This window comes from Tachyglossus aculeatus, chromosome 14 (assembly GCF_015852505.1).
Source record: "Tachyglossus aculeatus isolate mTacAcu1 chromosome 14, mTacAcu1.pri, whole genome shotgun sequence".
Lineage (NCBI taxonomy): Eukaryota > Metazoa > Chordata > Mammalia > Monotremata > Tachyglossidae > Tachyglossus > Tachyglossus aculeatus.
In genome coordinates this window covers 37,083,454-37,104,469 of record NC_052079.1, presented here as the reverse complement: position 1 = coordinate 37,104,469, position 21,016 = coordinate 37,083,454, and the positions used below count along the sequence as shown (strand labels likewise).

Sequence of the window (21,016 nt, the reverse complement as noted above, 5' to 3'; positions counted from 1 at the left end):
ATTGAGTGCTTTACTGTGCTGGAAATTCTTCCAACAACCACATCAGCAGTCTTGCACTTATAACCATTCTGCATATTCTGTCCTTGCATACTCTTCTATTTAAGCATTTGCTATCTACAAATACATCTTTTCATTTTTGTCTTCTCTTGCTCCCCATCTGTTATTAATCTTGCACCTGTTTCCTGTTAAATTGTTAGGAATTGTGCCTCCTTAACTCTCCCAAGGGTTTAGTTGGGAGCTGGGCACAGGTTAAGGGCTTAATAAGTGCCATTGATGGATTGAATAATTAAGGTAATTCTTTCGGGTTGGGCATGATATGTGTAATTATTAGCAAAAAAATAACCACTGAAGTGAACATAACTCTCTTTACTCCGTAGAAACTTGAAGCTGATATTCTTGAAGTTAAGTCTTGTAAGGAACAAGCTTTACAGGATCTGCAACAGCAAAGACACCAGTATACAGAGCTAGACCTCAGAACGACGGAATTGAGTAAAAAATTGGAGGCAGAAAAAGAATTGTAAGCAAACATTCTAATGAATGAAAATGAATTCTAAATGCCTATTTTGATATTCCCGCCTAAAAGACTTTACATATCTATATTATACCGAAATGATGTTGTGAAATAGACATTCTGACTATTTTAGTTGCATTTTGCCAATTAAGAATGCTAGGGACCTGAAAAACAAGACTTCTCATGATAGGAGGAGCAGTGTTGCCTAGTGGAAAAAGTATAGGCCTTGTTCTAATCCCTGCTCTACCAGTTGCCTGTTGTATAACCTTGGGCAAGTCACTTCACTTCACTGTGCCTTAGTTTTCTTGTCTGTAAAATAGGGATTGAGCTAGCTATTCTCCCTCCTATTTTGACGGTGAGCACCACATGGGACAGGGACTGTGTCTGACCTGATTAACTTATATCTACTCCAGCTTTTAGAAGAGTGCTTGGCACATAGTAAACACTTAACAAATGTAATAATAATAAAATAATAAATACTGTTTGGCTGTCAGTAATTTTAGTGATGAACAATTGGGCATGTAGTTGAGGGAATAGCAGTTACTAGGAAATATTAGGTGCTATTTTTTAAAATGGTATTTGTTAAGTGCTTACTTTGTGCTAAGCGCTGGGGTAGATACAAGATAATCAGGTTGGACATAGTACCTGTTCTGCACTGGGCTCACTGTCTAAAGGCGGGGAGAACAGGTATTGAGTCCCTATTTTCAAATGGGTAAACTCAGGCACAGAGAAATTAAGCGACCTGCCCAAGGTCACACAGCAGGTAACTGAAGGAGCTGGGATTAGAATCCATGTCTTCCAGGCCCATACTCTTTCCAATAGGACAAACTGTTTCTTTTGAATGACTGATCCTGGATTGCTGAATTTACTAGAATTTAAGAGACCACAAAGAATTTTTGTGCAGTGAATGTGAGTGTTGTTGTCCACTTCAACTCGTTATATTTGTGTTGCTACAATTAGAGAGGTGAATGACCTTTGGAGTAGAATCCTGCTTAGAAAGGATGCCATGTTGATCAGGTTATTGGAATGGCTAGGGTAGGTTTGACCAAATCCCTTGTTTCAGTCATCCTGTGAGTTAAGGGACCATATTTTAAAAGGTTAATTCACTTTTCACTTTTTATTCCACTTTTAGTTCCAAATGTTTGTTTCCTTAGAAGAGAGTTTTCTTAAGAGTTTACTCTGTTGACTGTCGGTTATCCACCGGCTTATTTTTCCACTCCTTCCTGCTCTGTGTAAGCAAATTGTAGGAAGGAAGAACCTTTCCTTTTAGGCTATGGTGATTTTTGCTTGAACCCTTGGGATTTTCTAGGCTGAAATTCTAGGAGAAGTCACCTAAACCTGCTTGCACTAGGATTTGCTTCTAGCCCAGGGTTCCCAATCTTGTATCCTCAAGTTAAGGGAAGCAGCATGGTCTAGTGGAAAGAGCACGGCCCTGGGGATCAGAAGGACCTGGGTTCTAGTCCTGGCTCTTCCGCTTCTGCTGTGTGACTTTGGGAAAGTCACTTCGCTTCTTCAGGCCTCAGTTACCTCATCTGTAAAATGGGAATGAAGAGTGTGAGCCCCATGTGGGACAGGGACTCTGTCCAACCCGATTATCCTGTATCTACCCCAGTGCTTAGAACAGTGCCTGGCACATAGTAAGTGCGTAACAAATACCGCATTTACTATTATTATGATTTTATTGTTTATTATTGTTACTCCTGTCTCCATATGGTTCCGCAAATTTACGACCCCAGCCAGAAATGGGTTCTGTTTGGGGTTCATTGATCTAATCCAGCCCTGAGTCTGGAGATTCGCTGCTTTCTGGCCCTGAGCGCTTTGGCTGGCCCCAAGAGAATTTCTGTTTTAACTGAGAAATTCCGATAAAAGAATTTCCCAACTAAAGCTAGACGAAAGTACTAACAGCAATTGAAATAATAAAGCAGCATCAGTTCTAGGTCACAGCACACCCTTCTTTCCATCCCCTAAACGTATCCTGAGTTGGAGTTCTGTAGAACATATTTAGAGAAGTCCCCTAGGACTTAGGGGACCTGGGTTCCAATCCCAGCTAACTGGCACAGAGAAGTTAAGTGATTTGCCCAGGGTCACCCAGCAGACAAGTGGTAGAGCTGGGATTAGAACTCAGGTCCTTCCAACTCCTAGGCCCAAGCTCTAGTTACTAGGCCGTGTTGCTTCTCAAGGAGATCTTGGCCATTACTCATTATACATCTCTGTAGCCAGAGGTAACTGAAATGTTGTGTTGGATATTCATTTTTCTGTACAATTTAATGTTTTACTTGAAGGTTTATTACTCATTATACACCTCTGTAGCCAGAGGTAACTGAAATGTTGTGTTGGGTATTCATTTTTCTGTACAATTTAATGTTTTACTTGAAGGTTTATTTACTTGGAGTAAACAGCCTACCTAGTTTAGTGGATAGAGCCTCAGTCTGGGATTCAGAAGAAACTGGGTTCTAATTCCAGCTCCTCCACTCGTCAGTTGTGTGACCTTGGGCAAGTCTATGTGCCTCAGTTACCACACTTGTAAAATGGCAATTAAGACTGTGAACCCCAAGTAGGCCAGGGACTGTGTCCAACCTGAACCTGATTAGCCTGCATCTATCCCAGCACTTATTAGTACAGTGCCTGGTGCATAGTAAATGCTTAACAAATACCAATATAAAAGTAAGTTGATTAATCATTCTGAAAGCATGGATTAATTCATGATGAAATATATAAATAAATCAGAAATTGTAGCATTTAAATCATTTTTAATGTTTCCTTCTTTTACATTAAGATTATCTGCAGCTAATTTGGATTTAAAGAAAAAATCTGACGCCTTCGAACAAGCCAAGCAGCAGCTCTCCAAGCAAGAGGAAGAAAAAGAAAGTCTTAAGCAAGAAATTAAGAAATTAAGTCAAGATGTAAAGCTGCAACATCAAGAATTCGATGACAAGATTCAGGCATCAGTGACAGAAATGCAAAAAGTGAAATCAGAGAAAGAAACCATAATAAAGGAACTTTCCAGCACCAAAGACAAATTATCAAAAACATCTGATTCACTGAAAGATTCAAAGAATCAATTGGAAAAAGAAAAGCAGAAAGGAAAATCAGCTTTGGCAGAATTGGTTAGTTCTTCACAGTTGCTTTGCTAAAAAAAGAATTATATTGGATAATTTTCAGTTGCTAATTTGTTATTGTCCATTGGTGCATTTCCAATGAATTAACTTCCAGTGCTGATAATGAGTTTTTTATCCTCAGTTGAAGAAGAATGATTTGAATTTTTAGGTACGGACCTGAATGTTTGTAAGGTATTTTTTTGTGGTAAACACCAATTTAGAGTAGAAACGGAATTCCCTACTTAATTGTGCTAAAGAAAACTTTAGATAATTTAGAACAAATTAGTCAATACTGAGAACAAAATATCCCAGAAAAGTACAAAGAGCATGAGACTTCTAAAATTTGGGACTGTTGAACACAATCATTGCACTTATGTAGGGTATAGTTCAGTTGGTTAATTCCTTATTGTCCATTGCTAAGCTTCAGTCTGCATTAGATGTGCTCTAAAATTGCACTTTACAGACATGTGATTTTTAAATGTTTAGGCACTATAAGATGATTTGCTCATTAAAGTTGGTCATTCTAGCTCATGCTTCTACTTGGGGATAATAAAATATGTTGGAAACTGATTTTCCTCAAAAGGCAGATAAATGGCACGATCCCCAAACATCCTTGATTAAGATTGTGGTGCTAATATAACTGAATCCACTATTGTGTTGGGATCAATAAGGACTTGGAAAAATACTACCTGTTGGGGAAAAGACAATGTGGTCTCTGTTTGGGCCTCACTAATCTGCTGGAGGTACATAGGAAGCAGTTAGAGGGGAAAGTTTCGCCAATAGACAACTGGCTAAAATAGAGAATAGAAAGTTCAAGAGGCAGCACTCATTTTTGGGGGTTGGATAAGCATAGTGGTTTTTTTCCCCACGGATCAGTGCTCAGCCTGCATTTATTTAACATTTTTTAACATTTCATAAATGATTTGGAAAGGGTGGACAGCAAAGTCTTCAAATATGCAGATAACAATAAGTTCCCCGGTGAAATGGTGTATTTAGGAAGGTTTTCATGAAGAGTTCAGGAGCTAAATGAGTGGGCAGAGAAGTGAGCTTTCCAGATGAGCAAATACAAAGTAATGCAGGTAGAGAAAAAGAATTTGAACCAGAACTACATGGCAGTGGGTATTGAGTCATAATCCTGTAATAATAGCTCACCTGCAATAATATGTCATTGAGAATCAGTAATTTCACTCTATGGAGACAAACCCGAAGGATTTAGGTGTTAAGAAATCCTCAAAAAATGGCATTGGGAGAGGCTCAGTCAAAGGATTAACTATCCTAGTATACATCTTAAAAGAATAGTCAGTATTTACAAGATTAGTATTTACAGTAAAGACTGAAATTAGCAAAGCAAGGAGAAAGTCTAAGAAAGTTCAAACTCATTTCGTGGACTAAACTCTCACAAACATGAATTTAAATGCTCACTCACCATATGGAAAGGCCAATGGAGGGGCACTGTGGTCTACAGACACACCCCAGGCACCAGTTGAGGAACAGAGAAGTAGAGTAAAGGCAGCAACAGAGTGCCAAAGCTAGAAAGAGCAAAATAGCCTATTATGAGAAGCAGCGAGGTCTAGCGGAAATAGCATGGGCCTGAGTTCTAATCCCGGCTCTGCCAATTACTTGCTTTGTGACCTTGGGCAGGTTGCTTAACTTCTCTGTGCCTCAGTTCCCTCAACTTTAAAATGGGGATTAAATATCTGTTCTCCCTCCTACTTAAACTGTGAGCCCCATTTGGGACAAGGACTGCGTCCAACCTAATTAACTGGAATCTACCCTAGAGCTCAAAACGGTGTCTAACACATAGCGCTTTACTATAAACCCCCCAAAAAACTTTGTCTTCTTTAGAAGTTCCTGCCTTCAATAGACAGGGAGTGAAGGAAAAAGTGAAGGAAAAATCTACCCCAGAGATCAAAACAGTTCCGACACATAGCGCTTAACTACTATAAAAAAAACCACCAAAACTTTGCCTTCTTTAGAAGTTCCTGCCTTCAATAGACAGGAAGTGAAGGAAAAAGCGTCCTGGGAGATCTTTTTATTTCCAGTTCTTATTTAGATAGAGGAAATGCCCTTTGCCTCCTCGGAAATATATTCTCATTAGGGAGGATCCCTAGTCGTCATCATCATCATCAGTGGTGTTTATTGAGCGCTTACTCTGTGCAGAGCTCTGTACTAATTGGTTGGGAGAGTACAGTACCACAAAGTTGGTTGACACATGGAGATTTCTCTCCATCCTACCGTCTAACTTGGTATGGTTGAAATAAAATAATTATCGTATCGTTTTATGAAAATATTTTCATCCCGCGTGACGAGCATTTTGTGAGGCTGATGTTGCCTCATGTATCATGGTTCTGCACCTCTCTCTACCCCAGCCTATACGTGCATTTTTTTTTTTTCTCATGCTAACATAGAAGAGCTTGTTATGAGCAGGGAATGGATCTGCTAACTCTGTATTGTACTCTCCTAAGCACTTAATACGGTCAATAAGCACTCAATAGACAACAGTGATTGATGGATTGAGTAGATGGGTGAAAAAGCCACTCTGTCCTGTTATTCTGCCTGCATACTTGCAGGAATCACGTGTATACTTGGTTCTCTGACTGAAGACTATGCTGTGTATCTCCTTTTCTTTGTTTATTTTTCCCCCATCTCTCCCTCCTCCCCTACTTCTAAATGTTGGGCCTGCTTGTCATGTCCCAACATTAAATCTTTCCGTGAACCCAAGCGAATGCTGTAATGTTTGCAAGGAAACACTCAATTCATTTGCTCCACATTTCATTAGATAAATAGAATTTCAATGTTACAGGAAAAATCTTGCAAAGAATTAAAGCTCCAACTTCAAGTGCAGGAAGAGTCTGCCACTAAGGAACAGGATAACCTGAAAAAGTCAGTGGAGAAGGAGAAAGAGGTAAGGATTTCTTGTGCTGTATTTTAATCTTTATTAGCGCCTAAAAACAGAACACAGGACTGCGTGTTAAAATTCAAGTGAGGTAGACCTACCTGATTAATTTAAATAACTTGTTCTTTGAATCAGTGCTACCAGGAGAGGCACGATATATGTATATCAAGTTAAATCAAGTAAATTTGAAATCATTCCTCTTGTTTAAGTTCAGATAAGATTATATTGAAAGTTATTGTTTTTTTCCTAGGCTTTCAAGCTTTTGACAGCAGAGCTCAATTCATCCCAGGGGCACGTCTCGCAGCTACAAAACACTTTAAAACAGAAGGAAAAAGAGGAGAAGCAGTTTCAGGCAAAGCTAGATGAGTTGAAGCAATTGTCTGAGCAGAGGAAAAAGCAGAATGAAACACATGAAGCTGAACTAAAAATTGCCCTTTCCCAAAAGGTAGAAATTCTGTCCTTGTTTGTTATTACTGGTATGGGGAAACTGCACCAGAATTGTATTTTGATTTATTTCTTATACTGGAAAATGAGAATGATATGACTTTTGTAATATGTTGCCTCCAAAAGGAAGTCCAGATTTAAAATAAATTAATCATTAATTCCTCAAAGTTAAATTCTAGAAGTCTTAAATGATAAGTAGAAAAATGAAATCTGCTGATCTTTGATATTAAAAATAATTCAGCTATTTTAATTTGGCTGCAGATTTGAATATTGTAAATTCTCAACAGTGATCTTGCAGAACACTATTCAGTCTACCCATAGGATAATTCAGGATTCGGTAGTATTTTAGAATGGTTATTTTTGCGAAGTGTCCTTTTTCCAAAAAAAAATCAAGATCCCAAATCTCTTTAACATGTAGCAGAAATTAATAAAATGTATTCAAGCTTCAAATAACCAATGGAACTTTTGTTTTTCATTTTTTAGCAGTTGTAATATACCTGTTAAAAATGACCCATTCTAAATCAATTCCCATTCACTATTTCAGATGTTCTCCCTTTTTCTGTTCGTAAATATATTTTATAGTCTGTCTGGGATGACGTAGCCCTGAGGCCTAAACTAATGATGATTTATTTAGGCTCATATAATAATTGAACAAACTGTTATTTTCTCTGGTGGCATATCCAGAATTGATTCATGTTCTCTTTGTAGGAAGGGAGTAGATTAAAAAATAGCTCTAAGCCTAGACAAAATGGCACAAGCAGTAAGAATTGATGCGCTTAACTCTCAGATTGTTACAGTACAAATTAAAATGCAAATAAAATGCAGAATGCAATTTAAAAAAGGGATGTTTCATTTCAGGCTTTTGTAAATATGTATGGGTCAAAGTATTAATAATCCCATTTGAAGCAACTGTGCCAAACTAGAGAACTCAGCAATAAACAAAATAATGTTCAGTGATGGAAAAATAAAATCACATTCCTTTCTGGAATTGGGCTAATCTAGTCTGGATTTGCCTAAATATTATATGAAATTAGTTAATGTGGCCAACCGCTATTTCCCAAAAGATTACAAATCTAAAGTGATATATGTATACATGGAAACATGTATACATATGTATACATGATATATGTATAGATGGAAAGACAACTTCAAAAATCTCGTACCTTAAGTGAACACGTGTTTGAAATTATGAAGTTTGAGATGTGGTGGGATAAGGCGAAATCCTGGTTCTTGCATGTTCATTTCATTCATTCATTCAGTTGTATTTATTGAGCGCTTACTGTGTGCAGAGCACTGTACTAAGTGCTTGGGAAGTACAGATAAGGATATCCCAGGGTAAATTTGTTTCTTGTTAGAGGTGGCCTGAAATCCGAATTGCCATTTTAATCAGTCTTGTAGGACTTTTAAAAAACATAGATAATATTTTAAATCACTTATTTTTGTCTTTCAGTCAGAAATTGAGAGTAAACTTCAGCAGCAGATAACCTTATCAGCACAGGAACTAACAGCAGAAAAGGACAAAATAGTGCAGCTGCAGAAGACCTGTGAAAAAAATCAGGAAAACTTGAAGCAGCTTCAATCTGATTTTTATGGTAAAGAATCAGAGCTTTTAGCAACAAGGCAGGACCTTAAGGTACAGTAAAATACATGGGACCATAAATAAGTTACCTTTCTGTGTATTTTGAATACAAGCCAAGAAAGGAAAGCAGTACTTTTGAATCAATATGGTATAATGAATGGGACCAGGCTAGATAATCTACATATGTGAATATAGTTAATACAGTATCACTTTATATAAAAAATAGTACTAGGTAAATCACCTGCTTTAATAGAGATTCGGTTTTTCAAGTTTGTCATGAAATAGTTATTTACTATGAAGTCAGTGCACTTTCTTTTTGTGGTATTGGAATGAATAAGCCCAGGACTCTGTGAAGCAGTTATTTTGCTTCATGTGCATGGATTAGGTATACGTATTGCAGGAAGGGAAGCAAAATCTAGTGATTCTTCTATATTCACTTGCACGAGGATCAACCTGAACAGCCCTCACTTCAAGCTTAGCTGCTGACAACGTTTCTGGTTCCTTCTCTGTCTAGCAGTGAAGCAGCATGGCCTAATGGAAATAATCCAGGTTTGGGAGTCAGAGGACCTGGATTCTAATCCCGACTCTGCCACTTGTCTGCTGTGTGACCTTGGGCAAGTCACTTAACTTCTCTGGGCCTCAGTTACCTCATCTGTAAACTGGGGATTAAATCCTACTCTTCCTTCCTTAGACCTTGAGCCCCATGTGGGACAGGGAGTGTGTCCAACCTGATTAACTGCTATCTACCGTAGGGTTTAGAAGAGTGCTTGGCACATAGTAAGCGCTTAACAAGAACCATAATAAAATGGTCATAAATAATAATGATAAGTGCTCCTTCCAAGTCCTGCTAAATAACCCTGGGTACCCAAACCTTAGAATGGTCCCCTTTATTCTTTGTCTCTGGAAACAAAGGGATTCGTTCATTCATTCATTTATTCAATCGTATTTATTGAGCCCTTACTGTGTGCAGAGCACCGTACTAAGCGCTTGGGACGTACAAGTCAGCAACATATAGAGACAGTCGCTACCCAACAACGGTCTCAGTGTCTAAAATGGATCCAAATGCAGTTTCAAACTCTACAAAAATGGGCTTTAGGTGGAGGCCACTACTTTGCAGTTGTGCTGTCTGCATTGTAATTTCCTGAAGTAGCCAACTTCTGGCACTCCTAGAGTTTCCTCGCTGGAAGAGTGACTCCAAACATGATTTTATTTCTCAGCCTTGCCATTCTAGCCAAAAGGACTCCCTGGCACAGAACTATTATTTTAGTCGTATTTATTGAGCCCTTGTGTGCAGAGCACTGTACTAAGCGCTTGGAAAGTACAAGTCGGCAACATATAGAGACGGTCCCTACCCAACAATGGGTTCACAGTCTAGAAGGGGGAGACAGACAACAAAACAAAACAAGTAGACAGGTGTCAATACCTTCAGAAAAAATAGAATTATAGCTATATACACATCATTAATAAAATAGAGTAATGAATATGTACAAATATGTACAAGTGCTGTGGGGAAGGGATGGGGGCAATGGGGATGGGAGGAGGAGAGGAAAAAGGGGGGGCTCAGCCTGGGAAGGCCTCCTGGAGGAGGTGAGCTCTCAGTAGGGCTTTGAAGCGAGGAAGAGAGCTAGCTAATGAGCTGTCTTGCAAGTGGCAGATATGGGATGGGCCACAATGGTTTGGGGAATACGATTGAATGAATGATTAACAACTTGATTAATGCCAAGCATCAGATTCATTAGCATAACAAGCTATTTCAGTCAGTAGAAGTTTAGACACCTTCTGTTTTTAAGCCACTGTATTTGGGAGTAGGATACCAGACTCATGTTTCATTCCTCTACAGTGAGGCATGTGGTAGAATTGAGTTCTAATTCCAGGTTTTCAAATGAACAGTAGCATTATTCATCTCTCAAGAAAGGATGTAGCCAGTTCTTGATTCATTGCCTAAATGGAGAAATGGGTCCTGAGTCAAAATTAGAAATGGCTAATCTTAGGCTACTTGGACATGGAAAAATTCTGTTTTTCTGATTGTTACTAAAACTGGTGAGATGTCACATAACCTTGTATAACTGGCCCCCATTTATCTTGCTTTCCAGTTGATTTAAACTGCTTTCAACTTTCTGTGCTGGGCCACAGTTGGACTGGCTCTATCTCGTTGACTCTAGGCTGGCTCTCAGGTCTAGTTTCTGGCTCCCAGCGTGAAAGCAATTAAAGAATGATGCACATTCTTTTCTCTTTCTCCATGATGGGCAAGAGATTTGGGGGAGAAAGCAGGTGGCTGGTGTCATCTTTGAATTGGTCCTCATTCCAGGACTGAGGGTTAGAGTAGCATCTTCTCCCTAGGATCAAGGCAGAAGGACCTGGATTCTAGTCCTGGCTCCGCAACTTGTCTGCTGTGTGACCTTGGGAAAGTCACTTAACTTCTCTGTGCCTGTTACCTCATCTTTAAAATGGAGATTAAGACTGTGAACCCTACTGTGGGACAGGGACTGCGTCCAAACCAATATCTAACCCAGTGCTTACAGCAGTGCCTGACACACAGTAAGCTCTTAAATGGCCAAATGATTATTATTTTTAATTAATCAATGATCTTTATTAAGTGTGTACTGTGTGGAAAGCACTGTACACAGTTCTTGGAAGTGTACAACACATCTGGGTGTTCCCCATCCCAAATGTCCCAGGTAAATCCATTGTGCTGTTTTAATACTACATTGCTACAGTTCAATTTTTTTCTGACATTTTATATAGATGGAAAATGATATTCACTAGTTTGCATTCTAAGTTTCCCAGTATAAAAGAAACCCAGTCAGTTGCTTTGTTGGGAATATTAGTTGTAAAGCCAAGAAAAAAAACAGTTTATTTAAAGTCCGTTTTTATTCCTAATGTTCAGGAAAACAAATTCCACTGTAAAATAGTAGAATATCTGTAAATTATACACTTAGTGAGTTTGTTGGTCATTGCATTGCTTATCCTCTAGACTGTAAGCTCATTGTGGTCAGGGGATATGTCTCCCAACTCTCTTGTGTTTTCCCAAGCTTACTACTGTGCTCTCCACACAGTAAGCACTCAATAAATACCACTGATGGATTATCCATCCTGACAACAAAACCATCAGGACTGCATGAGTAATTACAGCTCTTCAATCCAAAGTGTGGACAGCACTACAGAATTTCCTCATTTAGATACCTTTCAGGTCAAGAATGTTACACAAACGAATATGCCTTAGAGTATAACGTTATAATAGCAGTGTTAGTATGCAACACACTCAAATTTGCTTCAGGGAAGGTTTATTTTGGGGAGGTTCATTCTGTAAATTTACCACTTTATTTTTTTTTTTAAATGCAACAAAACCGGCTCAGTGCTATCATTCCTGGGTCTGAGAATAGATTAAAGTCAATCTATATATATAGATTTTTAGATATTAAATGCTTTTTCTCCCCAAAATATTGTTACTTTAAACACCTACTCCCATAGATCAAAACCATAGGCTCATCAGTGGTAATCACATTTCACAAGTAGGTAAAGCGAACTGTTCAAGTTGCAGGAATTGGCCAATTTTTTTTTTGTTTTCAGTTTAAAATTAGGATCTGCACGTTCTGCTTTTCGAGTGAAAGTTCACCCATGATGTTTTGTTATTAAAAGATTAAAATCTAGAATTTTGTAAAAGACAGTAAGAGGCCTAATGATTAACCTAACCGGCTGCAAAGCAGGCAGGGTCATAGGCAGTCAGGCTTTTTTGAAGTTAAGTGGTAGAAGATAAGACTTGAAGAAGCTTGTTTTTTAAACCTGACTGTCTGTAGTATGAGCCTCTTATGATCCTGTACCAGTAATCTTAAGAAGCTCTTCCCTCTGCATCAGGAAAAATACCAAACACAAGGCCTTCCAAAATAACTTGGCAAAACCATCAGCATTTTCCAGAGAATTGAGAATATAATTTTGTCTCTCACCTGCATTTTTTTTTATGGAAGTAATTTTTTTTTTGAGCTAGGAATGAATTAATGGCTTCAGTTCTCCACCTTTAGGAAGACATAGCTTTGGCTAAACAGATTTTCAGATTACTCGTACTAATGGAAAGCCTAGTGGGGATGTGACTGCAGGATGTTGGGTAGGGACCGTCTCTATATGTTGCCAACTTGTACTTCCCAAGCGCTTAGTACAGTGCTCTGCACACAGTAAGCGCTCAATAAATACGATTGAATGAATGAATGAATGATACAGGAGGAAGTGATACACCAACCACCAGCATTGTAATCGACTCCTTCACGCAGGTTCCCGGTCACAAAGTCTTCGTGAGTGGACGAATTGATCGATCGATTCAATCCCCACTACTTAGTTTTTCCTGTGTCATAAAGTCCAAATACTTAACAGTTTTCTTTTTCTGGAGGAAACTCTTCTTATTTCCTGTTAAATTGCCTATTTAGAGTGCCCCAAATTTAACTCATTCTATAATGAAAGTCTTTGATGTTGATGATATTTGTTAAGAGCTTACGATGTGTCAAAACTCTGTTCTAAGTGCTGGGGTGGAATCAAGCTAATCAGGTTGGACAGTTCCTGTCCCACATGGGGCTCACTCACAGTTTTAATCCCCGTTTTACAGATGAGATAACTGAGGCACAGAGAAGTGCAGTGACTTGCCCGAGGTCACACAGCAGGAAGGTGGTGGAGCCTGGATTAGAACCAGGTCCTTAGGACTCTCAAGCCCGTGCTCTAGCCACTTGGCCATGCTGCTTTGGTTTTGCAGTGCTTACATTAACCGTATTCTGTATTACTGTTTTGTTACTATTATTTGGAGGCTAACACATTATGTAACACTCTTTATCATCAACTAGTCTAAAGAAGAACTGCTCACTTTAGCTCAAGAAGATTTGATTTCGAACAGGAACCAAATTGGGAGCCAGAATAAATTAATCCAAGAACTTAAAAGCCTAAAGGCCAGTCTGGAGCAGGATATATCAAAAAAAGAACTTCAGTTGAAGGAACAGAACAAATCGTTACAGGAAATGCAGAAGGAAAAGGTAGGTTTTTTTCCTTTTCTGATTCATTTCTCTAGGTAGAAGGTAGAATTTTCCCATGGGAAATTGTGGTGCACTTAATATTTGCCCTGCTGGTAAAGTTGTAACCCTACTTAGATGAAAAGATTCAATTAACGTTTTTACTAATAGAGAACATTCAGTTCATTCTAGCTTTTGTAAAAAGTAAGGCAAACGAATGTGAAAGAAATATATTATTTTGGGTTTTGTAGCTGCTATAATTATCCCAACTCATAATTTTCTTTGTTAAAGGTGAAAATTGTGACAATTACTTTCCTTGTGATTTAGCTCCCTTGTTATTTTTAAAATACATAGTATTTCAGCACCTCAGGCAAGTCATTGTGAACAAAACTTTTAAAATAATACATATTGATATATGGCAGATTACCTTTCAATTTATAACATCTCAAATATTGATTATGTCCTTATTACATGATGCATTTTGTGCATTTTCTTAGTTGACTTTCAAACCCCCCCATTTTCTCCCAGGCTCTTAAAGAAAAAGAATTAGCAAATGAAAAATCCAGAGTGACTGAGCTCCAGGAAATTAAGAGTAGACAGGAAAAAGAAGTTGCAAAATTGAATGAAGAACTTGTGTCATGCAAGCAGGAGAACTTAAAGGTACGTTGAGATATTTGCCCTCCAGCTTGGTATATTTTTAGAAGTTCCCATCGGCCCTAAGGGCTGCATTGATATTTATACTAGGGGTTCTCTAAGAAAATTTTGCTGTGGCTACACCTTTTCGATAGCAGGCTATTATTGAAAAGCTAACAGAAACCTGTGAAATATTCAGTTTCCTTAAAGATATGTGCTAAATATCTCACTCTGCCTCTGACTTAACCTCTACCTGTCTCATCTGTCTTTCTCTCCCTCTGCTTGTGGCTCTCTCCTTCCTTCCGTTACCCATGTCTTGTGTCTGTCGCCCTCCTCCATTTCTCCTTTCCCCGATTCTTCTCGCATCCCCTTGTCTTTCTTACTTTCCCATTTGTCGCTGTCCTGATCCTCCTCGCCCTCACTCTCCAGAGCTTCTTCTCTCTTTCCTGTACTTTCCCATTTTCCCCTTTCCCTCTCAGCTTTTCGGTAGCTACAAAGTCTCCTCTGCTCATTGGTGGAGGCTCTTATCCAAGTTTGGATGCAGAAAGTGTGAGATGAGTTGAAGATTAGAAAAGTTTAGTCCCGTTACATATTTTAAAGTTAACTTTATTTTTAGTGCTTCTCACTTTTTCTTAACACCAGCAATTTGTCATATTACTCTTTTCTCTGCCCTTTCCTCATCTCTATTTTACCTAATTTTTGGTCTAAATTTTCCTTTTTTTCCTCTGTCATTCTGTCATGATTTAGCACAACTTGTAGATCTCAACAAGAACTACGTTAAGAAGGATTTGGGATTTAGTCAATTGCCTAAGTTGCCAAAATTGTTTTGCCTAAATATGACACACTAATCATTTCTAGTGACGTGCAGTATTTAAGAAAAGAGAGTTGGATTACAACGGATTTTCTGTGTTTCCACTTCTTTACCTAAGAGGCACATTTACTATGTACTACAGAACGGGTTCATGAGCACGTTTTGCTGTGCTCCTGCTGCTCTCATCTGACTCATGGTTTCCTGTCTTCATTCCTAAGAAATTTTGCCTGCCCCATGCTTGGTGTCAGTGGGATCTAGAACAGGTTTCCGTAGTTGGCTTTTTTTCCAGTCCAGAATTGTTTCAGGATCTCAGATTCCTCCTAGATTCCCATCCCTCAAGACTATAAGCTTATTGTGGGCAGAGTATGTGTTTACCAACTCTGTTGTATTGTACTCTCCCAAGCGCTTTGTACAGTGCTCTGCCCACATTAAGCACTCAGTAAATACCATGGTGGTGATGATAACTGATCGCATTACTAACTCTTCCCACTTCCTGTACAGTTGAGAACCTACCCAGTATTAATTCAAAACCCAGAACTTTGCTCTTTGTGCTTTTTCTTACTAAAATGGAGAAATACAGTGAGGAAACCTTGTGAAGATGCATCTTCTTTGGTCTTCTAAACCTCTCTGTCTGTCTCCCTTCTCACCTTGCTATCTTACTTATCCTTTCCTTCTAGTCTCTTGGATTCCATCCACTGTGCTGCTTTACCAGTCCCTTGGTTCCTCTCTTGACCATCAGTTCTGTGTCTCCATGTCGGAGTTGCCCTTGGTCACTTGTAGTTTTATCTCCTGCTGGGAAAGGAGCCAAAAAAGCCCTCTCTCAGAAACGAGATCAGCCTGTTGCCCGGATGGTGTTTTCTGACCAGATGGGCAGGGAGGGGCTGTGGCACAAAAGCGACTCATCCTTTAGCTCCACTCAAATTTGAGACCTGAAAAGAGTATCCTGCTCTGCCCACGCTCCCTTTCAAAGCCTATTCAGCCAGCCAGCACTGGACAGATAGTCAATCTTGAGTCGCTCCCTCTCATTAACGTCTGTGGAGGGTAATGTTCATTTCATAACCCTTATGGGGATGAAATGTTAATGTTAGCCTGGTTGGGGGCTAGACTGTGAGCCCATTGTTGGGTAGGAATTGTCTCTATACGTTGCCGACTTGTACTTCCCAAGCGCTTAGTACAGTGCTCTGCACACAGTGAGCACTCAAGAAATACGATTGAATGAATGAACAGTATACAGTATCGTATACACCCTCCCTCAGGTCAACTGATTACAATGCCATTGGTCCTCTCCTTCAGCTGTGTCCTTCCATGATGGGCTGGTCGCGTGGGCCGATGCCCGCTCCTTTCCATGGGGCCCCCATCTCCTGGCCTCAGACGGTTTCAGCAAGGGCTTGCAGTGGGTCCCGACTTGCCTGCCCCCTGTGAGTCTTTTCTTCTGGCAGTCAATATTTCCCAAGCTAGGTTTACAGCCGACTTTCCGACTTTCATCCTTATCTGCCTCCCTAACATCCCGCCTTACATCCTTTGGTATTCCCTGCCTTTTACAAGTTCTGTTAATGCATAAACCTACATCCGCTCTCCTTTATCAGTCCATATCCGTACAGTTAAGATAACAATTATGCCCTGGAATGAGAATCTTGTTGCAGCAAAAAGGAAACTCAGGCATCATATGACCTGGTGTGTTTATCTTCGGAGAGAAGAAGTAGGCATTCTTATAAGAGCTTTATAAAATAAAATATAAACTCTTGATATATGATGGTTTCACTTTTAAGGTCTTTCACTTGATCTCTGCATGGGAAATTATTAGTCATGAATCACAAACCCAAGCAACTCATATACCCTATCCTATTTGGCAAGTAGAAGTTTCCACTGAGTTCAGATCAGTCTTGGTTTCCCTTTTGTGGATCTTGCCAAGGCCATAAGGGTGTGGATTGGGCAGGTCCATGCATAAGGGTCGGATTTGCCCACATGAAGTGTTCACATCAGCTCATTTCCTCTTCTCCAACTGCCATCTGTGTGGCCTTTGCACTTGGTTTTTCACCCTTCATTCACTCCTCCTTCAGCCCCACAGCAATTATGTCCATACCCATAATTTATTTGTATTAATGTCAGTAACCACTCTTGATTTTAAGCTCATTACATCTGTACAAGTCTACCAACTCTGTTATGTTACACACTCATCATTTTTCTCTCAATATTGGATTTTCAATTGTGACTGTTTTGGAATTTTAACTTCCTTAGCCTTCAAATAGAAAATTTGATGCGGTATCTACCCATTTCTGTTTAAACTCTTGTGGGGAGGGTTGTTGGGTGGAGAGAGGAAGGGAGGGAGGTAGCAAGGAGCAAACATGGAGTTGGTCAGGGATTACTGTAGTGAGAAATCACTTGAATTACTGAGACATCACTTGTGCCCTTTAATGCTTGGGTGATATTAGGAAGCAAACTGAACGGGGTTGTTGTTTTTACTACACTCTGGTCTGTTAAACACTTAACCTCACATGAAGACTATTGGAGTGCTGAAAACTCATTTTAATGCCCCTTGTTATAAAGAATAAGGTTTGGTGTAGGGAATTTTTATGCCCTGATATTTTTAGCTTTGTTGTTTTTCAGGAGTTAACCAATCTAAAGGATGCCAAGCAGCTGTTGATTCAGCAGAAACTAGAGCTGCAGAGCAGAGTAGATTCCTTGAAGTCATCTCTGGACCAGGAGAAGAAGAATCAGCAGATGGTTAAAGATCAGTTGAAAAAGACAGAAGAAGAACTGAAGAAAGAAATGACTGAAAATGAAGCCAAATTGGTCAGCACCAAATGCAAGCTGGGCAGATTTGCTTGGGGTGGCACAGTAACTCCAAATAAAATCAGTGATACTAGAAAGGCAGTCCATTTGCTTCCCTTTTAAAGCAGAACCTATGTGCTTCAAAATTCATTTTAATTTTTAATTATGAGGACGTGATCTGATTCCAGAAAGTTTAAAGGTAGAGGTGGGATTCTGTTCTCACCTGATCATGGTCATCCCCCATAATGATCAATTTTCATTCAGAACTCGGTGTCAGGACCTCTCCTAATTTATGGGACTTATCTGGGGTTTGCTGGAAACCCTTTGGGACATGAGGGCTGAGCCCCAGGACCTGCGCTGGTACTTAGCATCAGGAGCCAGATTTCTTGTTCTGGGATTAAGTGCTGCCGTGATCTCAGAAGCCAAGGTGTTTCCACTCTGCCTGCTGCTCGGCTTGAGTGTTCCAGCTGCGCAGAAACAGATTAGCCTGCTGGGCCCTACAGCTCCAGAAAAGATGCCGGGAACAGGATCCCACCCCTCTCCCAGAACAAATATAACTCTGTTGTTTGTGAGCCTTTAGGGGCCAAAATAAGCAAGGACAAACCCCTCTTCACATTTTGGGATGGAACAGAAATCTCAGTGTGGAATTATGATGACTAAAGAAGTCTTACTCCTCCTCTCAACTTTTGGATGCCAGATAGGAAGCACCTGGCTTTCCTTTTTTGAAATCAGTCCAAATAGGCCTCAAGATTGTACTTCTAGATACAAAGACATTGGAAAACTGCATTTTCAAATTTAAAATGAGATTAATGGGATTCTGAGTTAGCTGGTAATGAGAGAGGTCAGAGACTAGGCTGGAATATTTGGGGAGCAGGAAGTTGAGGTAGTGCATCTAGTTTGGTGAGCCCCACTCTTCCTCATCCTTTAATAGCCTCCCAACAGCCACCAGAGTCTGAGTGATGAAAGTTTTTTGCATATTTAAACCATGGTTTTAATTGGTAAGGAGTGGGCAAATTGCTAGCAAGTGAATGAATAGATTTAGTTTGGGTTTTTTCAGGAAAAAAAAAAGAATTGATTGGCCTAAGTGGGTTTTTTTTGTTTTGTTTTGTTACATTTTTCTTCAGTGTATCCAAATAAAAGAAAAAGAAGAGGAGATTAAGAAACATGAAGAGGCCGAGGCCAAACTCACCATGCAGATTACCGCTCTGAATGAAAATCTGGGCACAGTGAAAAAGGAGTGGCAGACCAGCCAACGGAGAGTCAGTGAACTAGAGAAACAGACTGATGATTTGCGAGGTGAAATCGCAGTATTGGAAGCGACCGTGCAAAATAATCAGGATGAAAGAAGAGCTCTCCTAGAAAGGTGAGGGGCTGACTGATTGGTCTGGGAGAGGAGGTTGATTTTGCACATGAATGGAATTAGGGACAATCTTCTCTTCCTTGTTCTCCCTCCAATCATAATTTAAAAGTCTCAAGCGAAAGAATTAGCTGCCCAATTATCTGTTTCGGGTGGTAGTTCTCTGAGGGGTACTTTCCTTGCTAGATTGAGCCAGCTTTATATGTTTTGGAAATAATTTGCTCTCTGTCATCCACCTTCAGGTGTCTTAAAAGTGAAGGCGAAATAGAAAAGCTTCAAGCCAAAGTACTGGAATTGCAACGAAAGCTAGATAACACAACTGCTGCGGTGCAAGAACTGGGCAGAGAAAATCAGTCACTACAGGTAAGACTAATGATAGCTCATGATTACAATGCGATGTTGCTTATTCTGTCTGCAGAGACATATTTTTCATCAAAAGACACCTTGGTGTGGTGTCAGACATTGCTTCGTACTCTTTTTCAGTCATTTACATTCAAATTGCTCAGGAAAATTTGGTGCCAACTGGGTTCTTTTGCAATAACAAAGTAATTACCGTATTTGTTGAATGCTTGCTGTGTGCTGGGCACTGTTCTGGAGAAGTACATGGCTCAGTGGAAAGAGCCTGGGCTTTGGAGTCAGAGGTCATGAGTTCAAGTCCCAGCTCCGCCACTTGTCAGCTGGGTGACTTTGGGCAAGTCACTTAACTTCTCTGTGCCTCAGTTACCTCATCTGGAAAATGGGGATTAAGACTGTAAGCCCCACGTGGGACAACCTGATCACCTTGTAACCTCCCCATCGCTTAGAACAGTGCTTTGCATATAGTAAGCACTTAATAAATGCCATCATCATCATCAAGTAACATGACTTAGTTCATGTTGAGCACAGGCCTGGGACTCCGAAGGACCTGAGTTCTAACCCTGCCACTTATCTGCTGAGTGACCTTGGGCAAGTCACTTAACTTCTCTGTGCCTCAGTTACCTCATCTGTAAAATGAGGATTAAGACTGTGAGTCCCATGTGGGACTGGACTATGTCCCAACCTGATTACTGTGTATGTACCGGGCCCATAGTGCTTAACAGACACCATAAAAAAAGCACTGGGGTAGATACAGTCTTTGTCCTGTATGGGGCTCACAGATTAAGTAGGTGAGAATAGGATTCACTCCCCATTTTACAGATGAGGAAACTGAGGCACCGGAAGCGAAGTGACTTTCCCAGGTTCACACAGTAGACAAGTGACAGAGCCGGGACACTAGGTTGAATTTAAATTATTCTGGTCATTTTGGTCACTTAGCCGTATACTTACTCTTGGCCTCTGTGGTATCTTTAGTTGAAGGCATAACTGGAATTTTGTAGACTTTTTTCTTCATATTTTGTAAACTATTGGTGCCATTAGAGTATTTAGTAATTTATTTAACTCATTTTCTAGGAATAATCTTTCGCTTATTGGTCATTAGTATGTTAATCAGATTAATTTTGCATGAATTCGGTACAAGCAGTTCTGTTGCTGTGTTTTACTAGATTAAGCATACGCAAGCCTTAAACAGAAAGTGGGCTGAAGATAATGAGGTACAGAACTGCATGGCCTGTGGAAAAGGTTTTTCCGTCACAGTGAGAAGGGTATGTAATGAGTTTTGTTCACGGCTGGTTTACGGACAAGTGTCCTCACTCTTCTTTTAACCCACAACTATTTTTAAGAGGCTACTTGAATTTTAAATCATCCAAGGGTTTAACTATAAATGTCATGCACATTTTGTATTAGGTTTTTCCCATTTCAGTTAAGAAACTTAAAATGTTTAGTATTTCAGTCATTGAATTGTATTTATTGAGCACTTACAGTGTGCAGAGCACTGTACTAAGCACTTGGGAAGTAGAAATCTGCAACATATAGAGACCTGGGAGGAGAAAAACGCTGGGAAAATGATAGT

General features: G+C 39.7%; 1 protein-coding gene across 1 annotated transcript in view; it reads left to right on the top strand.

The window, feature by feature from the left end:
* EEA1 (early endosome antigen 1) overlaps window positions 1-21,016 on the top strand; it is a 98,359-nt gene that overhangs the window by 71,927 nt on the left and 5,416 nt on the right. The window contains exons 18-28 of the mRNA XM_038756018.1: window positions 378-517; window positions 3,288-3,618; window positions 6,413-6,514; window positions 6,756-6,950; window positions 8,400-8,582; window positions 13,355-13,540; window positions 14,045-14,176; window positions 17,568-17,753; window positions 18,857-19,095; window positions 19,332-19,452; window positions 20,610-20,708. Of these exons, the coding sequence (XP_038611946.1) occupies window positions 378-517; window positions 3,288-3,618; window positions 6,413-6,514; window positions 6,756-6,950; window positions 8,400-8,582; window positions 13,355-13,540; window positions 14,045-14,176; window positions 17,568-17,753; window positions 18,857-19,095; window positions 19,332-19,452; window positions 20,610-20,708 (1,914 nt within the window). The remainder of the gene's footprint in view (window positions 1-377; window positions 518-3,287; window positions 3,619-6,412; window positions 6,515-6,755; window positions 6,951-8,399; window positions 8,583-13,354; window positions 13,541-14,044; window positions 14,177-17,567; window positions 17,754-18,856; window positions 19,096-19,331; window positions 19,453-20,609; window positions 20,709-21,016) is intronic.